The following is a 26,377-nucleotide window of genomic DNA, read 5'->3' as shown; positions in this document are numbered from 1 at the left end:
CACCCCCACAGATACTTCAGCAACTTTACACGCAAGCAGCGTCAATGCATTGTGACCCCACCCCAGTGCTCTGCGGACAGCACAGCTTGTCAGTTATCAAGTTCTGAGAGTGACTCAGGCTTCAGGGTAGAGGTGCTCACAAAACTATCCCACACAAAGGCACAGTGAGATAACCCAGAACCTTTAAGGGTGAGGTTCTAAGGGTGTGGCTTCATGGAAAAGTACCCCACACTCACACAAGGCCGGCGGAGAATTTAAACACCATTAAATGTTTAAAGCTAGCTTTCTCAGTAGTTCCCCCCCCCACACACCAGTAATTTACTGAACGGAGGTCTGTGCACAAGGACAGACTTTAAACCAAGTGATGACCAGGCCCAGCTGTCCAGCATACCTTTAGAAATCTCTCCATTTTCACTGAGGCCTCCACAGAGGGAGAGAGTGACGTCCGGCAAGTCCATGGCAGAGTCAGAGAGGCACTCAGTGCCACTGTCTGCAGCTGCACTCCCCACAGACTGTGGGGACTGAGAGCCTGAGAACGTGTCAGCCTCAGGCCACGGCCTAGAGCCTGGGTCAGTGTCACTGTGGCAGAGGGAAGAAAGCAGGAACAGGTGTTTATTTTGTCATAGCCATATATTATTATTATTATTATTATTATTATTATTATTATTATTGGCTTAGTATATGGTTCTCTAGGGTCTCAGATCAAAACTGCTTATCCCCTGAGAGGGAGGGCTAGATATGAAACCCGACTTGGGGTGAATGAGGGTATGTGCATGCCTGTGGGCACGGGATAGCACACACACCTGGAGAAGCCAGAGCACGGTGTCAGGTGTCTTCTCTCACTCAGACTTATCTGCCTTAAATCAGGTTCCTCCCTCCCTCAACCGCAGGCTCGGCATCTGGGCCAGGCTGGTCAACCAGAGGGAGCTCTAGATCTGCCTATCTCCACCACCCAATACTGCAGTTGCTGGCATGTGAAGCAGTCACGCCTTTTTTATGTGGGTGCTGGGGATTTGAACTCAGGTTCCTACACTTTCTCACTGCAAGCACTCTTGGTCACCAAGCCGTCTTCCCAAATGACCCCACTCTCTATAGGTTTTTAAAGTAATGTGCTTAAAAATCAGATCTTAAATGACATCAGTGAAAATCTGAATTCTAAAGAATAAAAAAATTAACTGTGAATGTTGCAAACACTTCACAAAGCCACTCACGATAGTGCCAACCATTAAACTGGGGCTTTGTGACTATAGCTAAAGGAATAAAAGAATTACAAGCACTTACTTAAATTGCCATGATGAAATAACAGGACAGTTAAAAATTTGACATTTGGAAGCCCTTTGATGCTGCATTCTAGGAAAGAAGGCATGGTAATATATACCAAGCAGAAAATGACTGGGTCCAAGGCTGTTCTGAAAACAGCGGCCCTCCAAACCCCAAGGCTTTTTCTAACTTCATGATAGTACTCTAAAACTAACTTAAGAGGCGGGAATTACTCGAGAGAAAAGCACTCAGGAGTTGAAGCATCTAGAGAAACAGACCATCTGTAGCACTGAGGTCTGGACCCTCCTGTGTGATGTGGGTGTTTCTAGACAACGCACAGAAGGTCTGGAAAGCCTTTGTAAAGGAACCTACATGTGAACAAGGAAATGGCACATTCCACTTCTTTGTCACAAACATTAAGGATTTTAAACTTTGGTGAATATTTAGTATAATATTTGAGATGTTCAAATTCTTCCTAAAGGCTAGGAATTTTTTTTTTTTTAATACTGGGAATTGAACTCAGGACCCTCATGTGTGTGAGACAGGTAATCGGCCACTAAGTCACATCCCTAACCCAAGAATGTTTTTTTTTTTTTTTTTTTTTTTTTTTAAGTTTTATTAAAGCAAAACAAAACATAGCACATCTGGTGAAATTAACATGAACTTCTGAAAAAAAAAAAAAAAAACAAAAACAACAAACCATCTAAAAGTTGAGTGGTAGGCAACAGCAAAGTGCAGACACACAGACATGTTCCTAGTAGGAAGTAGTTTCAGGTTGGGGGAAATTTCCTCTTTATAGTAATGCACATAACTTCCAAACTGACATGAAACTGATGGAGAAATTGTCTCTTTCTTAGAAATGGTTAGAAAGCCACGCCCCCTGAGATATGGCTGTGCAGCAAACCCATGCAGGGAAGGGCAGAGAGGCAACACCCACACTTGGATCAGACCAGACGAGGTCTCCCAGAGCCACCTGACTAAGCTGCACCCCCCCCAGCCTCTCTCTTGTCCCTCTCTGCTCCTGTGTGGGGGCTCCCACTAACGCTAGTGCTGGGACGCTGCCCTAAGTAAGGCACGGTGCTTATCAGCTTCGGCAGCTGGTGTCATGAGGGATGCATCTGACTCAGCACGCTGCCAGAGGCACAGGACGATGGGACACGTGTCAAAGTGTAGCTGGGTAAACCAGGACAGTTAGTAACAGGGAGGGAGGGACAACCACACCAAAGCACACGGGGACACATCCCACGGTCAGTCCTTTCGCTGAGTGTGGCTAATGAACAGACAGGGTCCCACCCCGTAAACTACAGCCGGGACTGCGACAGTGACTGTGTCTTTCTACCCCTCCCCCCTTTCTTTTCGGCTTGTTGAGACGGACCTTCTCTATTATATAGCTGTCTGCTGTCCTCAAACTAGCTATGTAGACCATGCTGGCCTCAAATTCAGAGATCCCACCTGCTTCTGCTTCCCAAGTGCTGGGATTAAAGGTGTGTGCCACCATGCCCGGCCTTGTTCTCTATTTCTTAAAAGGGGTATTTAAAAAATCTAGTATAAAAGTAAAGTAAAAGGTCTGGGAAACATGAGAAAAAGTAAGACATTACATTTCCTACCCTTAAAAAAAATAGAGCAATTTCCAATTTTTCATCTTTAAAAACCTATTACTTCAATGAAGCATGGTGGTATTTTAAGATAATTTATGTTGCAGAGTTAGGAAGAAACCTGAAGAACCTCCCAAAAATACCTGTTAAAAATATTAAATATATTTATGTCAATCTAATTTTTCCACTCCAGGTAAAAATAAAGTTTGTTTTCTCAGTAACTCATTTGAAAGAATATAATTGTGTAGAAGGCTCAGAAGGCCCCTTCCTTCTGAGAAGAAAATAAACTGGGTTTTATAGCCAGTGTATTAGGTAGTAATTCCTCTAAGGTTAACGCGACTATGGGAAGACAGTCAAATGTACAGCGTGTTGAAGCTCACAAGCAAGTTGCTTTAACATAACGAGGGACGGGTAGAATGGTGTTGTGACATGGTAGAACTGCAGGCTGTATGAGGCCACAGCGTCCCCCAGAATGGGGCCTATTAAGACTCAAGTTCAGAACTGGCTTTACACTCTTTCAAGGCGTTAAGAAATTCTTTGTAGAATGTTTGAAAATTGAAATGTATCATTTTAAAGCACATACCTAAATAAAACAAACGCCAAAGACTTTCCTCAGGTATGTTCAGTTTGTTATTAAGCCACTGCTGCAGGGCGGCACAGGTAAAAGTGCCGTCAGAGCTTGGCAGCCTCGGCTTGGTCCCTGCAGCCCGCATGGTGGAGAAAGGGCTGACTCCACTGTCCTCTGACCTCTGTGAATGTGCACTGTGCATGGGCACCACACACACACACACACACACACACGGGGCAGGGAGCACTAAATTCTAATGTCAAGCACTTTCACCTGTCTCTCTCTCTACTGTACCAAATGTTTTCGTAAACAAGTACTTTCCAGTCCGTACAGTCAAAGCAACACACACTATTTATGAGCTTCCCAAACCAGAAGAAATGAACAGATTTAACTGAAAGACAATCACTCCTCTTGCTCAGATGACACTACTGGAGTCTCTCAAGCTGTCCCCTCCTCAGTGCACAAGCATCTCAAGCTGTCTCCTCGGTGCGCAGCATACACACCTCTTAGGGAAATAGAGCGCTGCCACTTCCGGCTCCAGAGCCTTCAAGTCATCGAGGTAAATGTCATCAGGTCCCTGGTGCTGACTTCTTTTGTGAACACCTGTTATTAAAAGAGAGACACATCAGAGGTAAGAATTATTCTCTGTTTACAATTCTGCCATAAAATAAAGTTTTCTAAACAAGATGGGCCACTATGTGCCTACAGCAAGGCCCCTAGCATGCTTGCTGCCTTGTCCTTGTCCTCACTTATGCGGTTTCTCCCTTCCTCTGTGTCTGCCGATGGGACTGTGGTTCCACAGATTATACTTAGGTGTCCAGGGGCTTCCTGTTTCTAAGTCAAGAGATAGGGAGGGAGGGAGTCGAGAGAGGACACGGAGACACAGCTGTGCACTGTACCACACAATGACACTTGTGGATGCATACACAATGCTAGTCCCAAATATCACACTGCACCTGAAAATTTCTCCCACCTGGTGACAGCAAGGCATCTTGGGTAACATAGCATGTTTGCAATGATGGCGGCATAAACACTTGCATGGCGTTGCTAGCCCTGTGTTAGGCAGCAATTCAATTACATACAGAATACGCTTGATAATGACGAAAGTGACTGGGTTATAAATTATCTATCATCACTTTAAGGCACACTCCCATCTACCTACTGAAATCCCAAGTGTCGTCCTATACTGGCCACAGCACTTCCTCTTCCCTCATCTCCTGAGTGCAGTAAGGGGCCAGGTCAATTGATTTACACTGTATAAAAACACCGTGAAGTTCACACAGTACTAAAGTGCTAGTAATGTACTTCTCAGACAACCTCCCTGCCATTAAGGAATGCACCACAGTATGTATAAAACTTTCATAATAAAGCTTGGGGGGGTGTGTGTGGAGAGAATAAAGCCAGAGATGGCAGGAAACCATTCTAAGCTCCTGTGAATTCCTGCACGCACCATACCAGAACTGGTTATGTTCCTTAACAGTCTTGAGAACAGAACAAACAGTACGCAGCCTTTCAGTGAAAACCTCTTTCAGCAGGATGTCAGATTTGGGCACAAACACCCTTGACAGCCACACTCTTATGCTGGACAAGTTATTTCTGAATGATTTGAACCTGTATCATTTTGTGATAATGGAACGTTTGGTGTTCCTTTTCATTTTCCCTCCTTCAAAATGTAGTAGCTGAGTATAATAGGTGGTTTAAGGTAAGGTTTTACTTCCTTCGAGATAGACTCCGAGACAGCATTCAGACTGTGTAGTCTATGGCTTTAGCTGGGTAACTGTGTGTCACTTAGTATCAAGCTTGATCTGAAACAACTAAGAGCATTGTTTGTTGGGCTGGGCTCCTCATTTTCCACACCAGTTTAGGAGGAAAAGTAGTGTGTGGGGGGCAAGCACTGATAATTAGTGGACTTAAAAAATATTTTTATTTTTATTTATTTTAGGTGTATGGGCATTCTGCCTGATATATGACTATGTGCCTAGTGCCCACAGAGGCCAGAGAGGGTGTTGAGTCTCCGGGAACTAGAACCACAGATGGTTATTAGCTGCCATGTGGGTGGTAGTAATCAGCCTCTGGTAGACATTTGCTTTTAAATCATACAAAACATACAAGAGATTTAATTTTGTTTCAGCTAACAGGTGTCAAGAAAACGTTTTTTTTTTTCTCTGTTCATTTTTTACTTCTACTTAATCAAACGGCCATTTAAGATTTCACTCACTAACATTCTTAGTTAATTCAAGACAGCACATGAATGTTGGTGAGACCTGAGTTTGCAGAGATGCTGAGTATACTTGGGGAATACACATATGCACATATGAATTCTCTGTGTTGACAACTGTAGTATTGTCACTACACTCACCAGCTGGTTGGAACTCATTCATTTACTTCTTAGTAATTTTTTTTTTAAGGTGTGTGTCACCACGCCTGGGTATGATTTATTTTGTATTTATACACTTCAGTGTCTTCCTGCTTCACACATGTCTGTCTGTGTGAGGGTGTCAGATCTTGGGAGTTTAGTTCTGAGCTGCCATGTGGGTGCTGGGAATTGAACCCAATCTGTTCAAAGTGCACTCAGTGGACTTTTAATCACAGAACCATCTCTCCAGCTCTAATAAACACTTCTTTAAAGACCTACTGAGTATTGACTCAGAAGACCAAAAGTAACAAAGTTTAAAGTTTTGTTCTGGTGGACTTTAGAGAGTAAAGAATCCACAATGAAATCAGGACAGGTTCTGTCTGGAGATCACAAATACACAGGCAGCTATCACCTAGCACACGAAACAGTGAAACAATGCCCTATCTACACTGGACAGTGTGCAATGTCAAGCAGTTACCTCTCTTCTTTGTTGGAGAGTCAACTTTAGCAGCTGGTTTGGGTTCTGCGGGAGCCTCTATTGAGGATGAGCAGGGAACTTGGTCTGCATCTAATATAGATGAAATCTGAGGAGCCTCCACAGGTGCTTCAGGAAGTTCAGCAGAAGCTGCATCACTCAGTTGCTTACACAAGGCTCTGGGTTTGGGTTTCACTATGGTACAAACGGTATCTTCAACAGTAGCATCCTTCTCAACTTCTCTTATGAGGCTGTCTTCACTGGGAATTACCCTAAAATGAGTGTTTTCTGATGGCGTAATTGTAGCTGTTCTTGGATGATAGTCGTATCTTTCTCTCTTGCTGACCTGCAAAAGTGAATAGTTTAAAATTTAACTTCATACGTATTTGTTATGGTTTATTTTATTTATATGGTAACACACTAGCTGACTATATGTGAAATAGGCCACATATGGCAGAGTAACTAATTTGATCAATGTCATGATGTTTATAAGACAGTTACATTCATAACTATTAGCACGAGAGTCAAACATTGGAAAAATCTAGACAATTTTCAGAGTCTAAGGCAGAGAACGCCCACCTTGAGAGCTTATAGTATACATGAGACCTTGATTCTACTAACAAGACCACAGTGCTTCTTACAGCAACTTAAACAATCAAGAACATTTCTGTTTCAACAAAACTGAATTCAACAGGGGATTTAAATGATTTCCTTTCACGAAATGGAACTTTCAGTATATTATTCTTTCAGCATGAACAGCTGAAATGTTTTATGAATTTCTTCCTGCCCAGATGCTGGGGACAGGCAGGACCCAGTATCCTGAGCATGGAAGACAAATCATTACCAACCGAACTATGCCCCACCCTAACTTCAGTGACTGAGATTACAGTGTGGACGCTCTAGTTTCCTTTAAGTATCTTTATTTTTTTCTCTATTTATCTGTAATTAGCATTATTTGTTAGATAGAAACAAAAAAAAATGTTGGATTCCTCCAGTTACAAGTAAATGTACAGTGGAAATGTTACGGACATGTTAATTTTTATTTACTTTTTCAACCACAAGAGGGCAACGCCACTTCCCTCATTGAACAGAGGTAAATACTCTTTGCTAGTGTTTAATCAGACACATCCAATCTCCCCAGCAAACCACAGTACCTTGGTAGACTCTGGGAACCCGCCCCAGGTCCACTCCATGTGAGACTCAGACCTGAGCAGGCTCTCAGCTGGCTTCACCTCCAGCTCGGAATCACTCTTAGGGCACACGGCCTGGGGATAAGTGCTGTGAACACAAGGGGAAACAAGGCTTCACTGTTGGAGAGCGTCAGAGCACAGAGAGAAGTAATGTAAGTGTGAATATGTCAGCTACCGGTACAAACACTCCCCTGAAGAAAACATCAATTACGTATTCCACTGAGTTCTTTAATAAAATAAAAATGCCAGGTAGTGATTGTTAAGGAGCTTCCCTTGTAGATCCTTCATGGTATGTATTATTTGTTTGTTTCTCAGAGGAAACCAATGATACAGGCAATTTCATAACACAGAAAACACAAAACACGCAGGAAGGTGGGCTTACTAATCAGTTAATCTGGGACTGGAGAAATAGCTCAGTGGTAAAGAGCTGGAGGACCTGGGTTCAATTACCAGCAACCCCACGGCAGCTCACAATTATCTACTAATTCTCTGCTGACTATTCAAATTTACAACTGGTAAACATCATTAGAATAGGATTAAATTTAGGATCAAATGATTGCTTCGAACAGTTCATTTTCATGTTAAATTTTACCAAATGTTTACTATTACACAAATGGAAAGTGGTATTACTATCAAGTAACATAAAAGTCACTGATATGTGGCCCCCTTCACTTAAGCAAACAGAAATTTCAAAGATACTCACGTTTCTAATGGGGACCAATCTCCATCAGATAAGGGGTAGTGATCCCCAGAACGGAAGATGGTAGGCTCCTTATGGTCTTCTTCCTTTAAGGAAGCATTTGAAGATCCTCTGAAGGGGAAAACAGTGGGGCAGGAATGATAGGTCAGCTTTAAAATGGGTCCCCAACCTACTGACAAATCTCCTAATAGAAAGCTGCAAGAAGAGTAGAATGTTTTTAAATGGCTAATATGAACGAGAAGTAACCAAAGCCACCCACCACTCACTACAGTAATCAGTGGTATATAATAGAAGGACAGAAAAGAAATCGGATTAGAAATTCCTGACAGGGTGGGGGTATGGCTTCATGGTAGAGTGCTTGCCTGGCATTCATGAATGTTGGGATCAATCCTCCCCACTATGCTTATGCTGACAACACAGCAGTGTTTCTCACTGGCTGCCATTCATGAGTTCTTTAAAATTTAAGGCGGTAGAAGTTCATTTAAATAAGTTAGTAAAAGGTCCCGAAGTTTAAGTTTATGTTCAAAGTAAAAAAGCCACAACCTAAATTTTTATGTTTAGAAAATGTATCACACATCCTGTCTACTCCTCAGTCAATGAGGTTATAAGGGAGAGCATGTGGGACTCACTGAACACTCTGAAAAGCACAGAGCACCCAAGCTCCGACAGCGCCCTCAATGCAGATCAGCATCACACCACTTAGCTTGTTGGGCTAAGAGCAGAGAAGGAAAAGTGCCTTTTGTTGTTCAGTTTTACTTCCCCTGTGGTAACATCCTTTTTGTTACTTCTTTGACACAGCCTTCACGTATAGATATGTCACTTAAGATATATGAATGTATGCATCTTTTAAGAGCGTCCTGTTCATTAAAGGTTCTCCTTAATGAAATCTTTCCTCTAGGATTACTCTCCACACAATCTCACTCAAGAGGAAAAGAAACATTCCTACACAGACACCAGGGAAGAATCATTATTTAATAATAAATAAATCGAATGGTAAATTTTCTCTAAGAAACAGAAAGTTGAAGCTGGAGAGAGGGCTCAGTACCTGGGTTCGATTCCCAGCAATCATATGAAGGACAGCTCACAACCATGTGTAACTATGGTTTCAGGGAATCTGATGCCCTCTTCTGGGCATGGGCAGCAGGCATGCATGTGGTGCAGAGATATACACACAGGCAAAATACTGATACACACATACTAAATTCAGAAAATAAAATAAAAAAAAGGTAAAAAAATTAAGCCAAGCACTGTGGCACACACCTTTAATTCCAGACTTGGGAGGCAGAAGCAGGTGAATTTCTGAGTAATAGGTCAGCATGGTCTTTACAGTGAGCCCCAGATCAGAGGGGGAGGGTTACGGACTGAGGCTCTGTCTCTGTAAATGTAAATGCCTATAAATTGTACTTCAATTTTTGTTTTGTTTTTCGAGACAGGGTTTCTCTGTGTAGCCTTGGCTGTCCTGAACTCACTTTGTAGAGATCCATTTGCCTCTGCCTCCCCGAGTGCTGGGATCGCAGGTGGGCACCGGCCTCCCCTTCCCTTCTTTGACTGACAGGAGTACTTCACTAGCACCACTTTCCAGACAAGTGGGTCATACCCTTCCAGCAGCTGAGCTGAAATACCCACATGGGTCAGCAATGCTCTCAGTCCTTCCCCGTTCAGTAAAGGATGCCACATGCAGGCCACCTGTGGGCAGCAACCTCTGTCTAAGAGCTGCCATCAAGAGAGCCGGTGTTTGGGTGACCACTGGGTCATACAGGTGTAAGAAAATCCTGTCTCATGTGAGAAAAACTGTACAGTCTGCCATAAACTGCTGCCTTGAAATTCTGGACAGTGCTCGCTTGAAAAGTGGCATAATTTGAAATTTCTATTGACTGGTATGTAAGTGGTGATTAAAAAAAGAAAGTCTTTAACCTAATAGGGTATTTTGCTCATAAACTCAAAACAAAACTCCCAGTTTCTCAGGAAAAGGTTCAATATCAAATACAAGATCCTGAGTATGGTTGCCAGGTATAGTGACATCCACCAATTCCAGTACTCAGGAGTTGGAATCGGGAGGATTATGAGTTTGAGGCCAACCTGTGCTCCACAAAGAGACTCTGTGAAAGGAAGAGAAAGTAAAAAAGGAAAGAGGAGAAAGAACAGAGTAGGAAGGGAAGGAAAGAGAGGGAGGGGAAGGGATGAGGAAGGGAAGGGGAGGGATGGGCAAGTAGGGGAGGGAGAAGTGGGGAGAGAAGAAAGGGACAGGAAAGGTGTGGAGGGAGTTGGGGGGGCAAAGGTTGGAAAGCTGCCCAACTGAAATATAATGCTCTCACTTGAATCTGCTCACCCAACGAAACCGAGCAGACAATGGGAAGATGTTGCAGCGAACATTTTAGTAGCATACCCAAAGCTCGAACAGTAAGGGTGTTGTGGCGCTTCTCCCTCGATTCCACAATAAACAGACCCTATACACACCTGAGACAGCAGCAGTTTCCAGGCTCCCCGGCCTCTTACTGCGTACCCAGGGCTCAGCAAGCACTGGCCCATAGAGGCCCTTGTCCAGTCTGGGAACCCACCTTGCTGCCTGGGGCCCCTTCTCCTCATCAGAGCTCACACCCACAAATACATCTTCTGCAACAGGAGAAACTGCCTGCTCCTCCTTCCTATTGTCTTGTTTGCACTTCTTTCTCCTTCGTTTCTTCTTTTTCACAGAACTTGGAGTGAAAACTGTCTCTGTTTCCAAGGTGTGAGAAATGTCTGCACTCTGCGGTGGCCTTTCATCTCTGCTTGGCTTCACCAAAGGGGTATCAATATCTTTGAAGAACTGGTCTTCAGTAGGAATTGGTGAGGTGGCAAGGTAAGCAGGTAGTTTTTCCTTAAAGAATAAGAGAGAAGTTATCCATGACAAACTGGACAGTTACCAAAGCAATATTTAATTCCTCGAGAACACAACTTTCACAGGGGTAGGAAGGCATTGTGTGTATAGGTAAGGCTGTCACCTGCCGGGTCAAGCAAGCGTTAGCTCATTTCAGTGTGTAACTTTTTTTTCCAGCATGTACATTTGCAGGAACTACTCTGCCAACTCAGCAAAGGACACACAAAAGCTGCAATGAAAGCAGAGCCAACTAAGTTCTGTGCAAAGGCTGGCAAAGCGGCAACAGCATGCCAAGTACTACTAGGTTGGATACAACGGGAAGAACGTGATGAACCAGGGACCAAGTCAAGGACACACCCGACAGGGGCAGCAGGGCAGGTGAGGGAGGACACGAACTAGTAAGATTTAGAGCCAAGTGGCCAAACAAGTGGGGGGTGAGAAAAGTGACTGCAAAAGATGTGAGACCCTACCATAAATGAGATCAGTGAATTTCACTCCAAATAGCCTTTCAGGGACTCAAAGGAAGAAAAGATGGCCCAATATTTAAAATAACTAAACTTCCAACTTAGTACTAAATCAATTAAATCTAGTGAACTTCTTGGCCATTTGTTTCAGTTTTACTCTTTTGTATACTAAGAAGAAAGGAGAGGTAGGTAAGATGGCATAAATTAACTTCATAATTTAAAAATGGTCAAATTTTTATACAACAGTTCAGAAAACAACTGAACACACTAAAATATGGAAAATATTCAACTTGGATTTGGTAAACACCCTGAAGCTGCACGTTTTGTTTACCAGGCTCACCACCAACACACAACTGTGGCACCTGGATGACGCTGATGTGCCCTGACTTCCAGAGGTTTCATTAATGGGTTTTGTTATATACCGGTTGCTTTGGCTTTTGGTTGTATCTTCTAGTTTTGTCACAGGAGTGCTTGGGGTGAGGCAGAAAGCTCCTGCATGTCTATGCTGGTTGGTTTTTGCCAACTCATCACAAACCTGAAGTATCTGGGAAGAAGGAATACCTGACAAATTGCCTCCATCATATTTTCTTCATTAACAACTGATGTGGGAGGGCCCGGCCCAGGGAGGGCAGGTGGTCCTGGGTCATACAGGAAAGCAAGCCACGAGGAACAAGCTAGTAAGCAGTGATTCTCCATGGCCTCTGCTTTAGTTTCTGCCTCCAGGTTCCTGCTCTGACTTCCCATCAGGAAGTAAGCTATAAGGTGAAATAAATTCACGGTATCGATCACAGCATTAGAAATCCAGTAAAGATATCTACCAATAAGACAATGGTGAAATAAACCAGTAAATGCACACGATGGAAACTGTGCAGCCGTTAAAAAGGGGTTGCTCAGAATTTCTGACGGAGAAGGGATGTTGATGATGGACAGTCACTAAGAAAAAGGCAGAGAAACAAAAAACTAAGTAAACTGTGCCTTTAATAAGGGTTTGTTAACTTTTAATCCCTTTCAAAAGCAGGTCTGGATTTTATTATTATTTTATCCATGGTATGTGTCAAAACTAGCAATTCTAATATTTGCTGGATGAATTATGACATTTTATAATTTTTATTGTATTACTGTTGTTTTTTGACACAGGGCTCCACTATGTAGCTCTGGCTGTCCTAGAACTTACTATAGTGCAGAGAAATCTGGTCAATTCAGTTGCATATGGAACAGATAAAGTGTTAAAGTTTTTCTTCCCTTGCTAAGGCAGGTTTTAAACAGAATATTGGCAGTACCTGCCACCAAGCAAGGCACAACCCAGGTCTAATAAAAGATAAGGATTATGCTTGCTTTTCATAAACACATCAAAAATACTTTTATCTCATACCAGCTACTAGTTACTATGCTTCTCACTGCTCCTGAAATTCTGTGCAGGCTGTGCACATGCAGTGAGGTAATAGCAGAGAGGTCTGTCCAGGAGAACAGGAGCTGATGAGGTGTCCCAGAGCAGCACCTGCATGGCACTCTGGCCCAAGCTAAAAACCAAACACAATAAACTCATTTTTCATCTAGTGTCATTCTTTTCTTTGTGAATTCACAACATCAAATTAGTAGCTGACCTTCAAAGCCAAAAAGCCTCTGTATCCTAATACCTTGAAGCTTCTTATTTTTGCTGTAAGATTTAACTTCATATGGAAAAAGACATAATGATGCTTATGTCTTTTCTTAGAAAAGAGCCACACTGACAGCATAAAAACATTGTTTTTGTTCAAAGTAGGTTGTGTGTGCCTGGGAGCACACAAGTCAGGGGACCTACATAGACTATGCCGTCTTGTAGAAGAGGCCAAATATGCACTAATATATGAAAACACATAGGCTAATTAATTTAAATCTCCTGTCATCATAACTCAGTGGCTCTTAAGGTCATGAATATAATATTCCTAACCAAAGGGAATCATTCTTTAAAACTGTTATTTGTGTGTGTGTGTGTGTGTGTGTGTGTGTGTGTGTGTGTGTGTGTGTACAGGGGTTGTGGGGGGGGGGGCAACATGATATCAGCCTAGCATCAGTGAACGACTCTGTGGAGAAGTTCCTCCTTCCATATTTATGTGGCTCTAGATAACAAACTCAAGCTTGTCAGGCTTATGTTGAATGTGCCTTTACCCACCGAGCTATCTCTCTGGTCTTCTAAATTTAAAAGTCACATATGTACATAGTCAGACATAGTCTAAAGAGATGTGCCTTGAGGCAGAACTGACTAAATTCAAGTCAAGCCATAAGCAATGATGGGCATGAAGCAGGAAAGCCTCTTGATAGTACATCAGCAGCTTTCTGCATGCTCTCCATACCCTGAAAGCTGGTGTGAGATCTTTGGGAAAGATAAGTTCAACATACGATGAAAGCTTGGTTAGCCAATAATCATTCACACAATCATGAAAAGAGAGGAGCAGTTGTTTTGAGACATGCTCTAGAAGCCTGACACAATGTGCACAGGGGCTTTGAGAACTTACATATTCCTCTTCAGTCTCCTCGACAAAAAAGGCTTCTCCATTATCTCCCAGTTTCATGTGAAGATCCACAGCACTGCCATTGATTTCTATATCAATCTAAGGAGGAAACAAGTAATTTAGCAAAAAAAAAAAAAAAAAAAAAAAGTGTTTCATTTAGGCTGACCTAGGCCTAAATTCTAGGCTCTCAGGCCAAACTTGACACTGGGTTTCTAGAGCTGCAGCCCCAGAAACACTGTCATCAGCCCCACAGACATCTCCCCACCCTGAAAAAGAAGTAAACTTGGGCAATGGGATAGACAGGTAACCAGGGGCTGAAAAAAATGTTTTTGCATTTATTTTCATAGCATTTTAAAAGTGTATTGCTTCATCTCTCAATTTTCTTTTCTTTTTGGAGCACAAGGTCTTGCTCTATAGCCTGCCCTGATCTTGAATTTGCAGCAATTCTGCCTCAGATTTTTCAAGTGTGGTAGTGGCATGGTTGAGCCACCCTTCCCAGCTTAACCTTCCAAATACTGTGAAATGGGAGAAACGTTTCTGCACTGCCCAAGCTTTGTCTTGCAGAATTCCGCACTCAAATGTGTCAGTAACCCTAGTGCTGAGCTGTGAGCATATTCCCTGCTAGTACCTTCTAATCCAGGTCACTGCGCAATAGCAGATGTTGTCAGGACCAGTTGAGCGATCACTGGTATTCCGTGGGCTCTGCTGGTGAGTGGCCCCTGGGTTTGTTATTCAGTCAGCCACACGGTGAAGCTTAGTGGGCATATAGCCAAAACCACATCTAGCTTGTACACGTGCATACATGTATACAGATGTACATCTTTGTGTATGTGAGGGTGTATACGTGTTTGAGTGTGCATGGAAGTCCGAGATCAACCTCAGACTCTAAGTTCTTAGGCATTGATCACCTTATTGCGACAAAGCCTCTCACTGGGAGTAGGGATTAACTAAGGCAGAAAGCCCTAGGGATTTGTCTGTCTGTCTCTCCCTCTCTCCCCAGAGCTGACACAGGAAGCACACGCAACCATGCCTAACATTTATATGGAATCTGGGAATCAAACTTAGGTCCACTACTGCTGCATGAGAAAGAACCTAAACAACCAGAGGCAGGACTCTGAGGTGGGAAACCAAAACCCTGGCAGCATCGCTAAAACCTTCCTAAACTGGCACTGGCCAAAAGAGATGACCCTGGACTTTGGGTTCACGAGCTTTTCTGCTTATGACAGCAGCAGGTGGAGTTTTATCGCCCATGTTGAGGTCAGTTCTAATACCCTGGACATTTTCCTTTAATAAATAATCATAATATCAATTTTGTGAATGATCAACTAACTCCCGAGTTACATAATAGGACGGTCTATCAAACAAGACTACATCATCAAAAACAATTGTCTCTCTAAACAGTAGTTTTAAGGTAGTTATGATTTCAGGTCTGTTTCTCGGGTGTCACCACATTTGAAAATTTGTCAGTTTAAAAATCAATGACTAAGGGTGGAGAGATGGCTCAGAGGTTAAGAGCACTGGCTGTTCTTCCAGGTCTTGAGTTCAATACCCGGCAACCACATCGTGGCTCACAACCACCTATAATGAGATCTGGTGTCCTGGCGTGCAGGTGTACATGTAGACAGAACATTGTATAATAATAACTAATAAATAAATAAATCTTAAAAAAGAATAAATGAATAGCTTACCCTAATCCAAAAAGAGTAGAGACAAGAAGTTGATGTGAATTATCAGTGTATCTTAAGGTAGATGTGGCTTAAGCTTTACTGTCATAAGAAAGCTGTGTTTTGGCAAATCATAGGACTAGTTTCTTCTCAAATATACCCCCTGAGATTCAGGGAACAGGAAACAAGAAATTTTCTTTTCTTGTGCCCTATGTATTATGCTCCTAAAAGTACTGGCATCTTCACAAGGTATTTAACTTTGGGTACTTAACCGTTCCTAGTCAATGAAATTAACCAGTAAGGAAGTCAAATGGTGACTACAAGGCAAGCAGAGAGCGCACCCCACCAGCTCCTCCTCACAGAGAACGTGCTTAGACACGTCTACCGCAGCCCCACCTGAGAGGCCCCAAAGACAGAGCCAACCTATCAACTAGAAACCTGGCTCCAGGGAGTGGTGGGGTGTGCTGGGGGGGAGGAGAACAGCTAATGAGAACGTGCAGGGCACAAATGGTTTCGGCCCCCTCGGACCAGCTCCAATCTGAAATTACTAATAGTGTCACTACAAAAAGTACAAAGAATACAATTACCAAAGGCACTAACTGGTAATTATGGCTGCACAACACTGCCCTAAAATGGAAGCTGCCAAGTCAAGAAGTAAAACTGTAGCTGCCTTTGCTTTCTAAATGATGATAAGCAAAGGCTAGTCTGGAAAATCCAGAGGAAAATTACTTTTAACACCCAAAAAATATGTTTTCAGAAAAAAAAAAAAGAGTCTAGTCTGGTAAAACCCATTTTCTTTCACTTAAAAACAAAACAAAACAAAACAAACAAACAAAAAAAATCTAAGCTTAAGCAGAGGAAAATGTGTATCAAAAAAACAAAAAAGAAAAAACAAAATAGCAAAAAACTCCCTCTTACACTTGTTGGTCCTTTAACACAGACATTTCCACCTGTGTCAGCAAGTATGTGTGTGTGAAAAGTGGCCAAATGCATTTTAAAACTCACCACACACACACACACACACACACACACACACACACACACACACACACTCTTCAAAAACTTTCCTATTGCCCAATACTCTAGGGAGAAGATATTTTAAAAAACCCAAACAGCATTTCCCTGACTATAAAAACAAAAGAGAAAAAATATGAACATCCAATTGGGGCATTGTGCTACAGTGTAACACAATGTACACTTGATTACATGAGCTCAGTCTACTTACTCATAACCAGTGTAACAGTATTGTCCTGTCTGCTGTCTGTCTGTCACAGGGTCTCCGGTATCTCAGGCTGGCCTCAGATTGGCTGAGCTGAGGCTGGCCTGACCTCTGGCCCTGCCTCTCCTCCTCAGTGCTCAGCTGGGCTTTGTCACGCTATGCAAACATACAGTGACTGATGTACACCTCCAGCCTGCAGTTTTCATTTTTGGTGTAAAGTGTGCATGTGAGTCACGCGTGGAGGTCAGTGGATAAATTTTGAGTATGTTCTCCTGTTCTACCCTGTGGTCTCAGAGGGTCATCAGGATTGATGGCCAGACTGACAGAGCCATCCTGCTGCCCCACCCCTATATGGTTTTAAAGTACTGTATTCAGAAAAGGAAAATTTTCTTTTTTGAAACAAAGCCCAACTTCCTCGTTTCTAACTATCTTCAGTTTGTTCTGAGTTTCAACATGTAGGATTATCTTCATAATTTCAGTTTCTTTTTCATTTGGAGAAACTTCCTGTCTTTTGAATTTAGGAGCCACTTCAAAAGCAGTACCTAAAAGCTGGTTTCTTACCACTGTCTTCAATAGCACACAAGTTAAAAAAAATAGTAAGAATGGGTGCAGAGAGCCATGGTGACTGGTGCACTGATGTCCTTCCCCGCCTGGAGCAGGCTGCACACGGGACTTACCACTTTCTCCTTGGACCTCAGGACTCCCAGCTTCCCGAAGCGCACGTGGAAGGGCGAGCACTGGTAGGTGCCGTCCCGCTGCCGAACCACCACGACATCAATGCACCCGGACAGCGTGGCCTGGTTGATGCCCTTGTAGAGCTCCTTGACAGTGACGAGCACCTGCCCGGCCAGCTGGCCCACATAGTTCATGGTTTGCGACTGCAGGGAGATAACGGGATGTCAGCACTCAATCTGACAACAGTGAAGAAGAAAAAAAAAAAAAAAAAAAGAAGTTGCCACTCTCGTTTGCTGCTGGGAGCCATCACTCTCTTGCTGCTGCGGCTTTGTTCACACACCTCTGCACAAGGACAGACATCTCGGGCTGGTGGCTCTAAGTGGGGCCTGAGGCTGAGGAAGTCCCATTTCCTTCCCCAGCCCCAGGGTGGGGCCAGCTGTCACCATGTACTCCACTAAGTCCATCCCCCTCCAATAGCTCCCGACCTGCAGAGAATCAACTAGAGAACGGATGGCCACAGCTACAGTCTTCCCGAGGTGGTCTGGAATCTACTGCATCCACTCTGACCACAGCAGCCAAGCAGAAAAGGCTCAGTGGATCACCTCCAGGAGAAACAAGGGACATACTGACAGTTGAGATGCTATGGTTCAGAAACATGCTGCATCAAACAAACTGGTGAGCCGCTCCAGGACCAACATGTTAACATTACTTTCTAGGGAGATCACCTCAGTACCTTAGTACCCCCCAATGGGCCATTTGCTTGTGTCCCACAATGTTCAGGGCACAAAAGGGCTTTTTGTTCCTCTCCTTCACCTCACTACTCAAATCAAGATCACCAGAGCTCTGTAACTCGAAGGAGGGGAGGTACACTAACCCTGGCTTTCCCTCCTACTCCTTCTTCCACTGAAAAACCCAACCCACACCAAAACAAACCCTTTAATCCTTGGGCTGTCAGATCTCATTCCAGCAGTTGGACACACCATCACTCAATAGACACCTTAATGCTAGGTCAAAGCAAAATCCATGCAAAGTCCTTCCGCCAACGCAGGGTCAGACAAACAACCAGTTCTAGGCTAAGGGAGAAGTCCAAGTTATTAGCTGTTTGACCTCTCTACATCAGCTCTAGTTGCCCTAAGCTCAAAGTTCCATCTCGGCAAAGTTCTAGAGAGACATTCTGTGTTGTCAGGTGAGTCCTAGGTGGAACAGGGACAAAGTGCTGATCTTTGAGAAGATGGAGGGGACCTGCCAGGTCCCATCTGCACATTGTCCAGTCTGCCTACCCTCCAGGGATGGGCTGTGCTGTGGGCAGCACAGATTCCACTCAACCGTCTACACAGATGAACGTAAGCAGGGTCTAGCTGCTTAGCAGCTGAGGCCTATAACTTACCACACCCCTGGGTACTTAGGTAACCAATTTCAAACTGCACATACCAAAGAACTGGCTTTGAACAATGCACACCAGCAGCTAAATTTACTATGATCGCCTATGGTGGAGTTCTTTATAATTATGAAACAATTACAAACAGGTAACTTTGGTTTTAGGATGGTTGATTTGGCTTTGATGGCAAGGCCAGATTAAGAACACAACAAATACTTAAATTTTGAAATTTTTATTTTTTGAGATAGGGTCTCAGTGTGTGGGTTTGGCTGGCCTAAGACTCAAGAGGTAGACTAAGTTGCTTCTGAGCTCAAGTGATCTCCCCATCCCTGTCCCTTAATGCTGGGTATAAAGGCTGTGCAACCACACCTGGGGCCAATCTCTTTCTCCAAGGTCTCTCCTTGTAGCCCAAGCTGGCCTAGAACTCAAGACCACCCTATATTAGTCTCACAAATGCTGATATTAGAAGTGTGTGCCATTATATCTGACAATAATTATTTCTTGAATGAATAAATGATCAAATGAACTACCAATAACCCCAAACAAGCTAGAACCATAAACAAAAAGACATTATACTGTATCTAGCAGGAGTACTGTTTCATCAGAATACTCATGGATCATCTCATGTTCTCTCTCTCTCTCTCTCTCTCTCTCTCTCTCTCTCTCTCTTTCTGAGACAGTCCTGCTATGTAGTCCTGGCTGGCTGGCCTGGAATTCATCACTGTGAGGACCCTACTAGCCTTGACTCACAGAGATCTACTTGCCTCTGCCTCCTGGCTGCCACTAGGCCTGGCTCACTGTATTTTAAAAAATTGACATTTCTTGATCAGGAGTTCAGGGACAGCCTGGGCTACATGGAATCCTACCTCCAACACACCAAATAAAGAAATAAATTAACAAACCAGTCTTCCTACTGTGAGATCGGTGCAGATCTGCTGAGCTCTGAGAAAAACTATGGCTGCCTCCAAAGCCTCCACTGATTGTCCACTTGACTCAGTGTCCTGTACTTGGGATGCACCAGCAAAATATCCCAACCAGGATGCCAATACTGTCTCAGGTAAGAACCAGAACATGGCAGGCAGTGGTGGCTAATACTTTTAATCCCAGCACTTGGGAGGCAGAGGCAGGCAGATCTGTGAGTTGAAGGCCAGCCTGGTCTACAGAGTGAGCTCCTGGACAGCCAGGGCTGCACAGAGAAACCCCGTCTGGTACGGGGTGGTTTGAAGAATGCCAACACCCATGCCAGTGTCACCACAGTAGCACGTGCTACAGGGCGGGATGTAGCTACACGTGCTACATGTGCTACGCGTTCTCCGGAAATTCGCCCCCTGGAGGGTCCCTGGCAGACTCATCCCACTTGGAAAACAGACGTGTTCTAAGATTTCTACGCTTTTTCAGTTGTGGCTCTGGGGCTGGGTTAATGAGTTTTTTGATCTTTCTCTGTGACTCCTGAAATAGCACAACTAATTTTATAAAGAAATTTATTATTAGTAGATTATTAAAAGCTTTAATAAAAATAATATGTGAAAGAAATAAGTTTAAGAAAAGTAATGAATTAGATTTAGTATTAATAAGCATTAAGAATAGTGAAAAAATAATAGATTCCTTAAGAAATAATAGCATGAGAGGGGCAGCTGGCGAGAGTTTCCCCTCCCTTCAGTGCCTTGTTTCCAGGGAAGATTATAAATCTTTAGCAGGACATATGGGAGGATGGTTAACAAAGGTGTAGTTAGATTTTGGCAGGCATCTGACGTAGCTCCTGACTTTCCTCTTCACTGGTTAGCAATAATAAAATTACATTTGAGGTTTCTTTTTCTTTGTTTGCTCTGATCAAAAAGTTTTTAGGCCAAGATTTCTTGTGGGCACTGCTTTATGTTTGACTGCATTTTGAGTTAAAATGTAAACTTTGTATTCTTGGTAAAAGTCTGAATGTTCTGGGAAGTATGCCAATTTTAAGGTGCCTTTTGTGAAATCATTATAAAAATACTAGCTTGATTTCAGTAAAGTTGCAGCAGAGTCAAAACCATCAAGGTGTCTCTGTCTGTCAATTCATCGCCGAAACCGTGTCTTCCTGTTCGAAGCCTTGTTCCTGTGGACAACGGGAGCCCGACTGGGCCGGTCCGTGGCAGAACTAGAACACGGCCCTCAGCACAAGCATCACTCTGCTTGTTCTTTCTTTGTCTTCCCCAGTCCTGGAGAACTGTTAACAAGCTCTCTACTTCTGATGTTCTGGCACTGCAAAGCAGGTAGCCTTTAGGCACCCTTCTTTCCCTCATATCCTTCTCAAGACTTATTGCTGGATCAATAACTCATTCTATTTTATCGCTGCACAGTATTTCACGGTATAGACTTACCATTAAAAACACAGCCAGCAAGCAAAGCCTCTTGTTGAAGACAAGTAACTGCAGTTCTGGCTATTACAAATAAAGCCATAGTCATAAGTATCCACATACAGGGTCTGTGTGAATGTGGATTTTCATATTCTGTACAACTTTTTTTTGAGTGCAACTTTTCAGTTGCAAACAAATGGCAGGCTTAGCTGTTTTACACAGTCACACTGCTTTTCAGAAGCAGCTCTCCCATTTTACATCCTACCACAACATCTACAAGCTGATATATCTGGCATCCTCACAATGTGGCATTACCATTTATCTTAGTCATGACAACTTATAAAGATTTACATTTCTTTAACAGATAACAATGCTGAGCATCTTTTCATTTACTGCTCTGCCCCCTGAGGGTCTGTCTATGGCATCAGTGTCCCTGTCTCACATAGAACGGGAGGAAATGCAAATATTTGTTCCCACTTCTGTAGTCTGGGTACACAACAGTTTAATGTTAAAGATTATCTCCGAAACCAAATTTATTTGGAGGTAGTTCACCTTCTCACCTCTTTCCCCAGGAACCGTTTCTCTGCCACCCGCACACTCTGCGTATCCCTGTCCTCCTAGCTACTCTGCCCACACGGTGCTGCCCTGCCTGTTGCCCCACACTAGCTGAGCAGCATGCGCACGACACTATTGACTGACCGACAGGGATAACGCTGAAATGAACACTCTTCCAATCTGTGCAAAACACACAAAGGTATAGACCGGAAAACACCACAAATGGTCACTTTTAAACATCTATATTAAGCCATAAACAACCATGTTCTAAACGTGTAACAAGCTTACTTCAAGCACAGCATACAATCCACGATTAAATCTTATAACAGCTATCAGGATGATTTTAATTATTGTGGTTAAGAGGTGCTGTTACACATGAAAATCGACTGTGAAAAGCTAGTTGCTCAATGTAGAAAAATACAGGCTGTCTTTTATTTTTTTCTTGGCAGACATGAAGCCATTGGCTTTATATTTTGTAGGCTATGAAACCAGAAATATGTGGAGGCCAGGACCTTAGTGTGCACTAACTCCCAGAAATGGCCAGGAGCAACCTGCTGTCAACACAACGAATCTAGCAGCAGTGAATTTCAGAGAGCTCACTCACCCCAATTCAGACTTTCTTTTGAGGCAGGTCTTGGCTGTCCTGAAAGGTACTCACTATGGACCCTATATTGGCTCAAACTCACAGAGCTACCTGCCTCTGCCTGCAGAGTGCTGCGATCAAAGATGTGCCCCACCATGCCTGGCCTTCAAGTATTCTAAAAGAGAATGAAACTGAAACTTTAGATACACTGGCTGATGTTATAGGGTAGATGTCTATGTGTGCCTTCCACAACTATAATTCCTTTAAAAAAACAAAAACACATAATGAGATTTGTAGTCACTAACCAAATATATGCTCTACGTGCCTCATCATGGCAAAAGGTAATTTTTCATAGTTAAAATATGAGAGCCTCCTTCTTGTCAAATCCTTAAGATCCAAAGAGACGACCCTACCCCCCCCCCATCACCCCAGAGGGCCTTGATCCACCAAGAGAACAAGACAAATACTGTCTTAGCTTACAGAATGCCCCGTGACAGTGCTGTTGGAGTGGTCTTCTTTTCCTTTGATGGTGCTGGGATCAAACCTACCATCTGCCGGGCAGTGGTGGCACACCCCTTAATCCCATCACTCATGGAGACAGAGGCTGGCGGATCTCTTGTGAGTTCGAGGCCAGCCTGGTCTACAGAACAAGTACAGGACAGCCAAGGCTACACAGAAAAACCCTGTGTTGAAAAAACATGACAAAACAAAACAACCCCCTCAACAAACAAAAACCAAAACCTAGTAACCAAGCATTCAACTTAAGTGCTCTGTCACTGAGCCACACTGCCAGTCCCTTTACTGACTTTTTTGTTTTGTTTTGTTTTGTTTTCCAGACAGGGTTTCTCTGTGTGGTTCTGGCTGTCCTGGAACTCATTCTGTAGACCTAGAACTCAGAAATCCACCTTCCTCTGCCTCCTGAGTGAAGATGAGCATCACCACTGCTTGGCCCTTTACTGACCTAAGGCTAGATTAGAGAAAAATACCTGTCTGGGAGAGTCAAGAAAGACATAATACAGAAATCTTAAAAAAAAAAAAAAAAAAAAAAAAAAGACTTCAGGAAAAAAGACTTCAGGATGAAAACAAAAAACAAAACTTGTTCTAGGTGTAGAAGTAAGTCTAAGGGCTAAATGGGATGGGAAAAGGGGGCTCCTGGCAGGTAATTCTGGGAAAAGACAATAGCGTTGTATGTGGCAAAGAAGTTTGAAAGGCAAAAATGAGATGACATGTGACCTCAGATCCAGGACAAGTTTACCCATGGGTGCTGGATGTGATCTGGATAACACCAGCAGACAACATAGGGAGGATGCTCCAGAGAGAAGCCACTGCAACATAAAAGCAGGAGCCAAGAGCCAGGCACGGCGGCACACAACTACAGTCTCAGAACTCTGGAGGTAGAGGCAGGAAGATGAAGTGTGCTAGGTCATTCTTGGGAGACACAGTGAGTTTCAGGGCAGCATGGGCTCCATAAGGAAAGTCAGAAGATGGAATAGCCCTAAGAAAGAACAGTTTAAGTCCCACGGGGAACTAGATCTGTTGGAGCTGATGGCAGCTGAGGCAGACACTGAGGGAGAGGAAGCAGCGCTTCGGATCATGCCCATCTAGACAGCCAGGAAACCATCTGGCACAGAGCTGGGACGCAGTAAGCACTGCCAAGTGACCCAGTCTTTACAGATGAACAGAAGAGCACATGTGGCAAGAACTCCCCATTAAGGTTTAATATAAAGAACACTATTACTATCCCTGGTCAAAACTTTATCATTCTGGCCATTTTCTAAAATGGAAGTTTCAATTACAAAAGCGCTTAATAACTAATTATGAAGATAAGCCAGGTTATGGATTCATAGCCCCATGTGAAAGCCAAGAATCTCTGCTAATCTTTGCCACTTCTGCAATTACTCTGTCATAAAACTAATGACATGTTCAGCCTTGGGCACTGTCCTGTGCCTTTCTCAAAGTGTGTGGGACACCAGGTGCTCCTCCCCGAGATGAGCTCAGACAGCCCTGGCCAGCCTCCTCCTAGCTTCTCACTTCCTTTTTCCTCCAACTGATGGGAATGCAACAAGGACTGTGTCTCATTTCTCAGAGTGGTTCTTGGGCCATCTGCAAAAGAATCAGGTTTGAGCAGGGAAGGATTACAGCGTTCCAGGTCTGGCCCACCATTGAGCTGCAGTGGGGCCGGAAGGGTCTGTCAGGATTCTGACCAATATCCAGGTCCAGAACCTCCTGCAGTTTCTATTCCAGTAAGTTTCCATTCTTACTCATGACTATGCTTGTAGAAAACCAAGTTCTGGGCTGCAGACCTCATCCTCAAAAGTATGCTCTAGACTTCTATGTCTGGCTGAACCTCAGTGGGGCTGACTGGACCATTTTAGGACAAATGAAACATATTTTTTAAAAAAATGTCCATGTGTATGTGTGTTTCTGTGAGTACAGGTGTGCACATATGTAGCAACGTGACAACCTTGCGTGTTATCCCTAATTTATGACATTCTACTTAATTTAAGACAGCTTCTCCCATTCACTGCTGTTTATGCCAGGCTGGCTGGTCCATGGGCTTCTGAAAATTCTTCTGTCTCTGCCTCACACCTTGCCACAGGAGTGCTGGGATTACATACATGTGTGCTTATGTGTTTTTACATAGGTTGAGTAAAGTCCAAACTCAGGTCCTTATACTTGCAAGGCAAGTGCTTTATCCACTGAGCCATCCTCCCAGTAGAAACCATAGTTTAAAAGAACAATGCAATGCTGGATTGGAAAGCAAGTGGAACAGTGAGAGGAAGGACTAAGGGAGCTGGGGGGGGGGGAGGACACCACAAGACCTACAGAGTCAACTAACCTGGGCCCATGGAGTCTCACAGAGACTGAACCACCAACCAAAGAGCATGCATGGACCTAGACCCTCTACACATATATAGCCGACGTGTAGTCTGGTCAACATATGGACGGGTCTCCCTTAACAATGGGAGTTGGGCCTCTCCCTGACTCTGTTGCCTTCCTCTGGATCCCTTTCCCCTAGCTGGGCTGCCTTGTCAAGCCCCAGTGGGAGAGGATGTGCTCAGTCCTGCTGTGACTTGAGGTGCCTGGGTGGGTTGACACTCCTTGGGGGGTCTCCCTTCTCTGAGGAAAAAGAGAGGGCAGAGTGGGGTGGGAAGAGAGCATGAGGGTAAGACTGGAGGAAAGGAGGGAGGGGGCTGGGACCCAGCCATAAGAGAATACATACATACATACAGTAAGAATAGGGCTTGGCTCCCCGAACTACAGTGATAAAACACTCTTCAAGGTAGAGCAATGGCTCATAGGCTAAGAGCACACACTTCTTCCAGAGTACCTGAGTTCAATTCCCAGCACCCACATGGTGGCTCTAGAGGTGCCCTCCCCTCTTCTGGCCTCTGAGGGCACCAGGGACGCATATGGCACACACACTCACATGCAGGCAAACACTCACAAACATAAAAAGTAACAAAATTTAGAAATTAAAAACAAAGACCCAGGAACCTTCTCAAAGACAGGGATGAGGCTCCCTATAGCTGAGTCTGCAGTCGGGGACCCGAGTCCTGCTGTGAACTGACCAGTGGGGTCAGGAGCTACGTGTCTTCATTGCACTGTCATTTACAATTTGGCTGGAGTAGGGTATGTTGGGGTCAAACCCATAATTTTCTTTATTTTATTTTATTTTATTTTATTTTATTTTATTTTATGTTTTTTGAGACAGGGTTTCTCTGTGTAACAGCAGCTGCCCTGGAATTCACTTTGTAGACCAGTCTGGCCTTGAACTCACAGACCTGCCTGCTTTTGTTTCCAAAGTGCTGGAATTAAAGGCATGTGCCACCATGCCAGGCTCAGGAGACAAGTAATCTACCATTGTGCTACAACCCTAGCTTTGAATGTTTTTGGATTCATTAATGTACCAAAAAAACAAGTGAATGAATGCAAAAAGAAGCTCTACTGAATAGAATCAGCAAGGAAATGGAGGAGTATACATATATGAAGTATTTTACTATCAACGAGGCAAT

The 26,377-nt window shown here is 43.6% G+C and overlaps 1 protein-coding gene across 5 annotated transcripts in view; it reads right to left on the bottom strand.

Moving 5' to 3' along the window:
• Lpin2 (lipin 2) overlaps positions 1 to 26,377 on the bottom strand; it is a 44,091-nt gene that overhangs the window by 12,203 nt on the left and 5,511 nt on the right. For 3 of the 5 annotated variants that reach the window (XR_008720521.1, XM_055610104.1, XM_055610105.1), the window contains exons 2-9: positions 17,518 to 17,718; positions 13,961 to 14,056; positions 10,703 to 11,001; positions 8,148 to 8,255; positions 7,409 to 7,532; positions 6,258 to 6,600; positions 3,927 to 4,026; positions 392 to 579 (exon numbers count right to left, since the gene is read on the bottom strand). Coding sequence is in view for 4 of the 5 variants with exons in the window: in XM_055610104.1 (XP_055466079.1) it covers positions 392 to 579; positions 3,927 to 4,026; positions 6,258 to 6,600; positions 7,409 to 7,532; positions 8,148 to 8,255; positions 10,703 to 11,001; positions 13,961 to 14,056; positions 17,518 to 17,718 (1,459 nt within the window). In the remaining variant the exon portion in view is untranslated. Of the gene's footprint in view, positions 1 to 391; positions 580 to 3,926; positions 4,027 to 6,257; positions 6,601 to 7,408; positions 7,533 to 8,147; positions 8,256 to 10,702; positions 11,002 to 13,960; positions 14,057 to 17,517; positions 17,719 to 18,248; positions 18,267 to 18,448; positions 18,529 to 26,377 lie in introns of those variants that run through there. The other 2 variants (XM_055610106.1, XM_055610107.1) reach the window with 2 other exon arrangements.

Source organism: Psammomys obesus, unplaced genomic scaffold (genome assembly GCF_907164565.1).
Source record: "Psammomys obesus unplaced genomic scaffold, mPsaObe1.curated_primary_1811, whole genome shotgun sequence".
Taxonomy (NCBI): domain Eukaryota; kingdom Metazoa; phylum Chordata; class Mammalia; order Rodentia; family Muridae; genus Psammomys; species Psammomys obesus.
The sequence above is the reverse complement of the archived record's forward strand: the minus strand, read 5'-3'. Positions and strand labels throughout refer to the sequence as shown.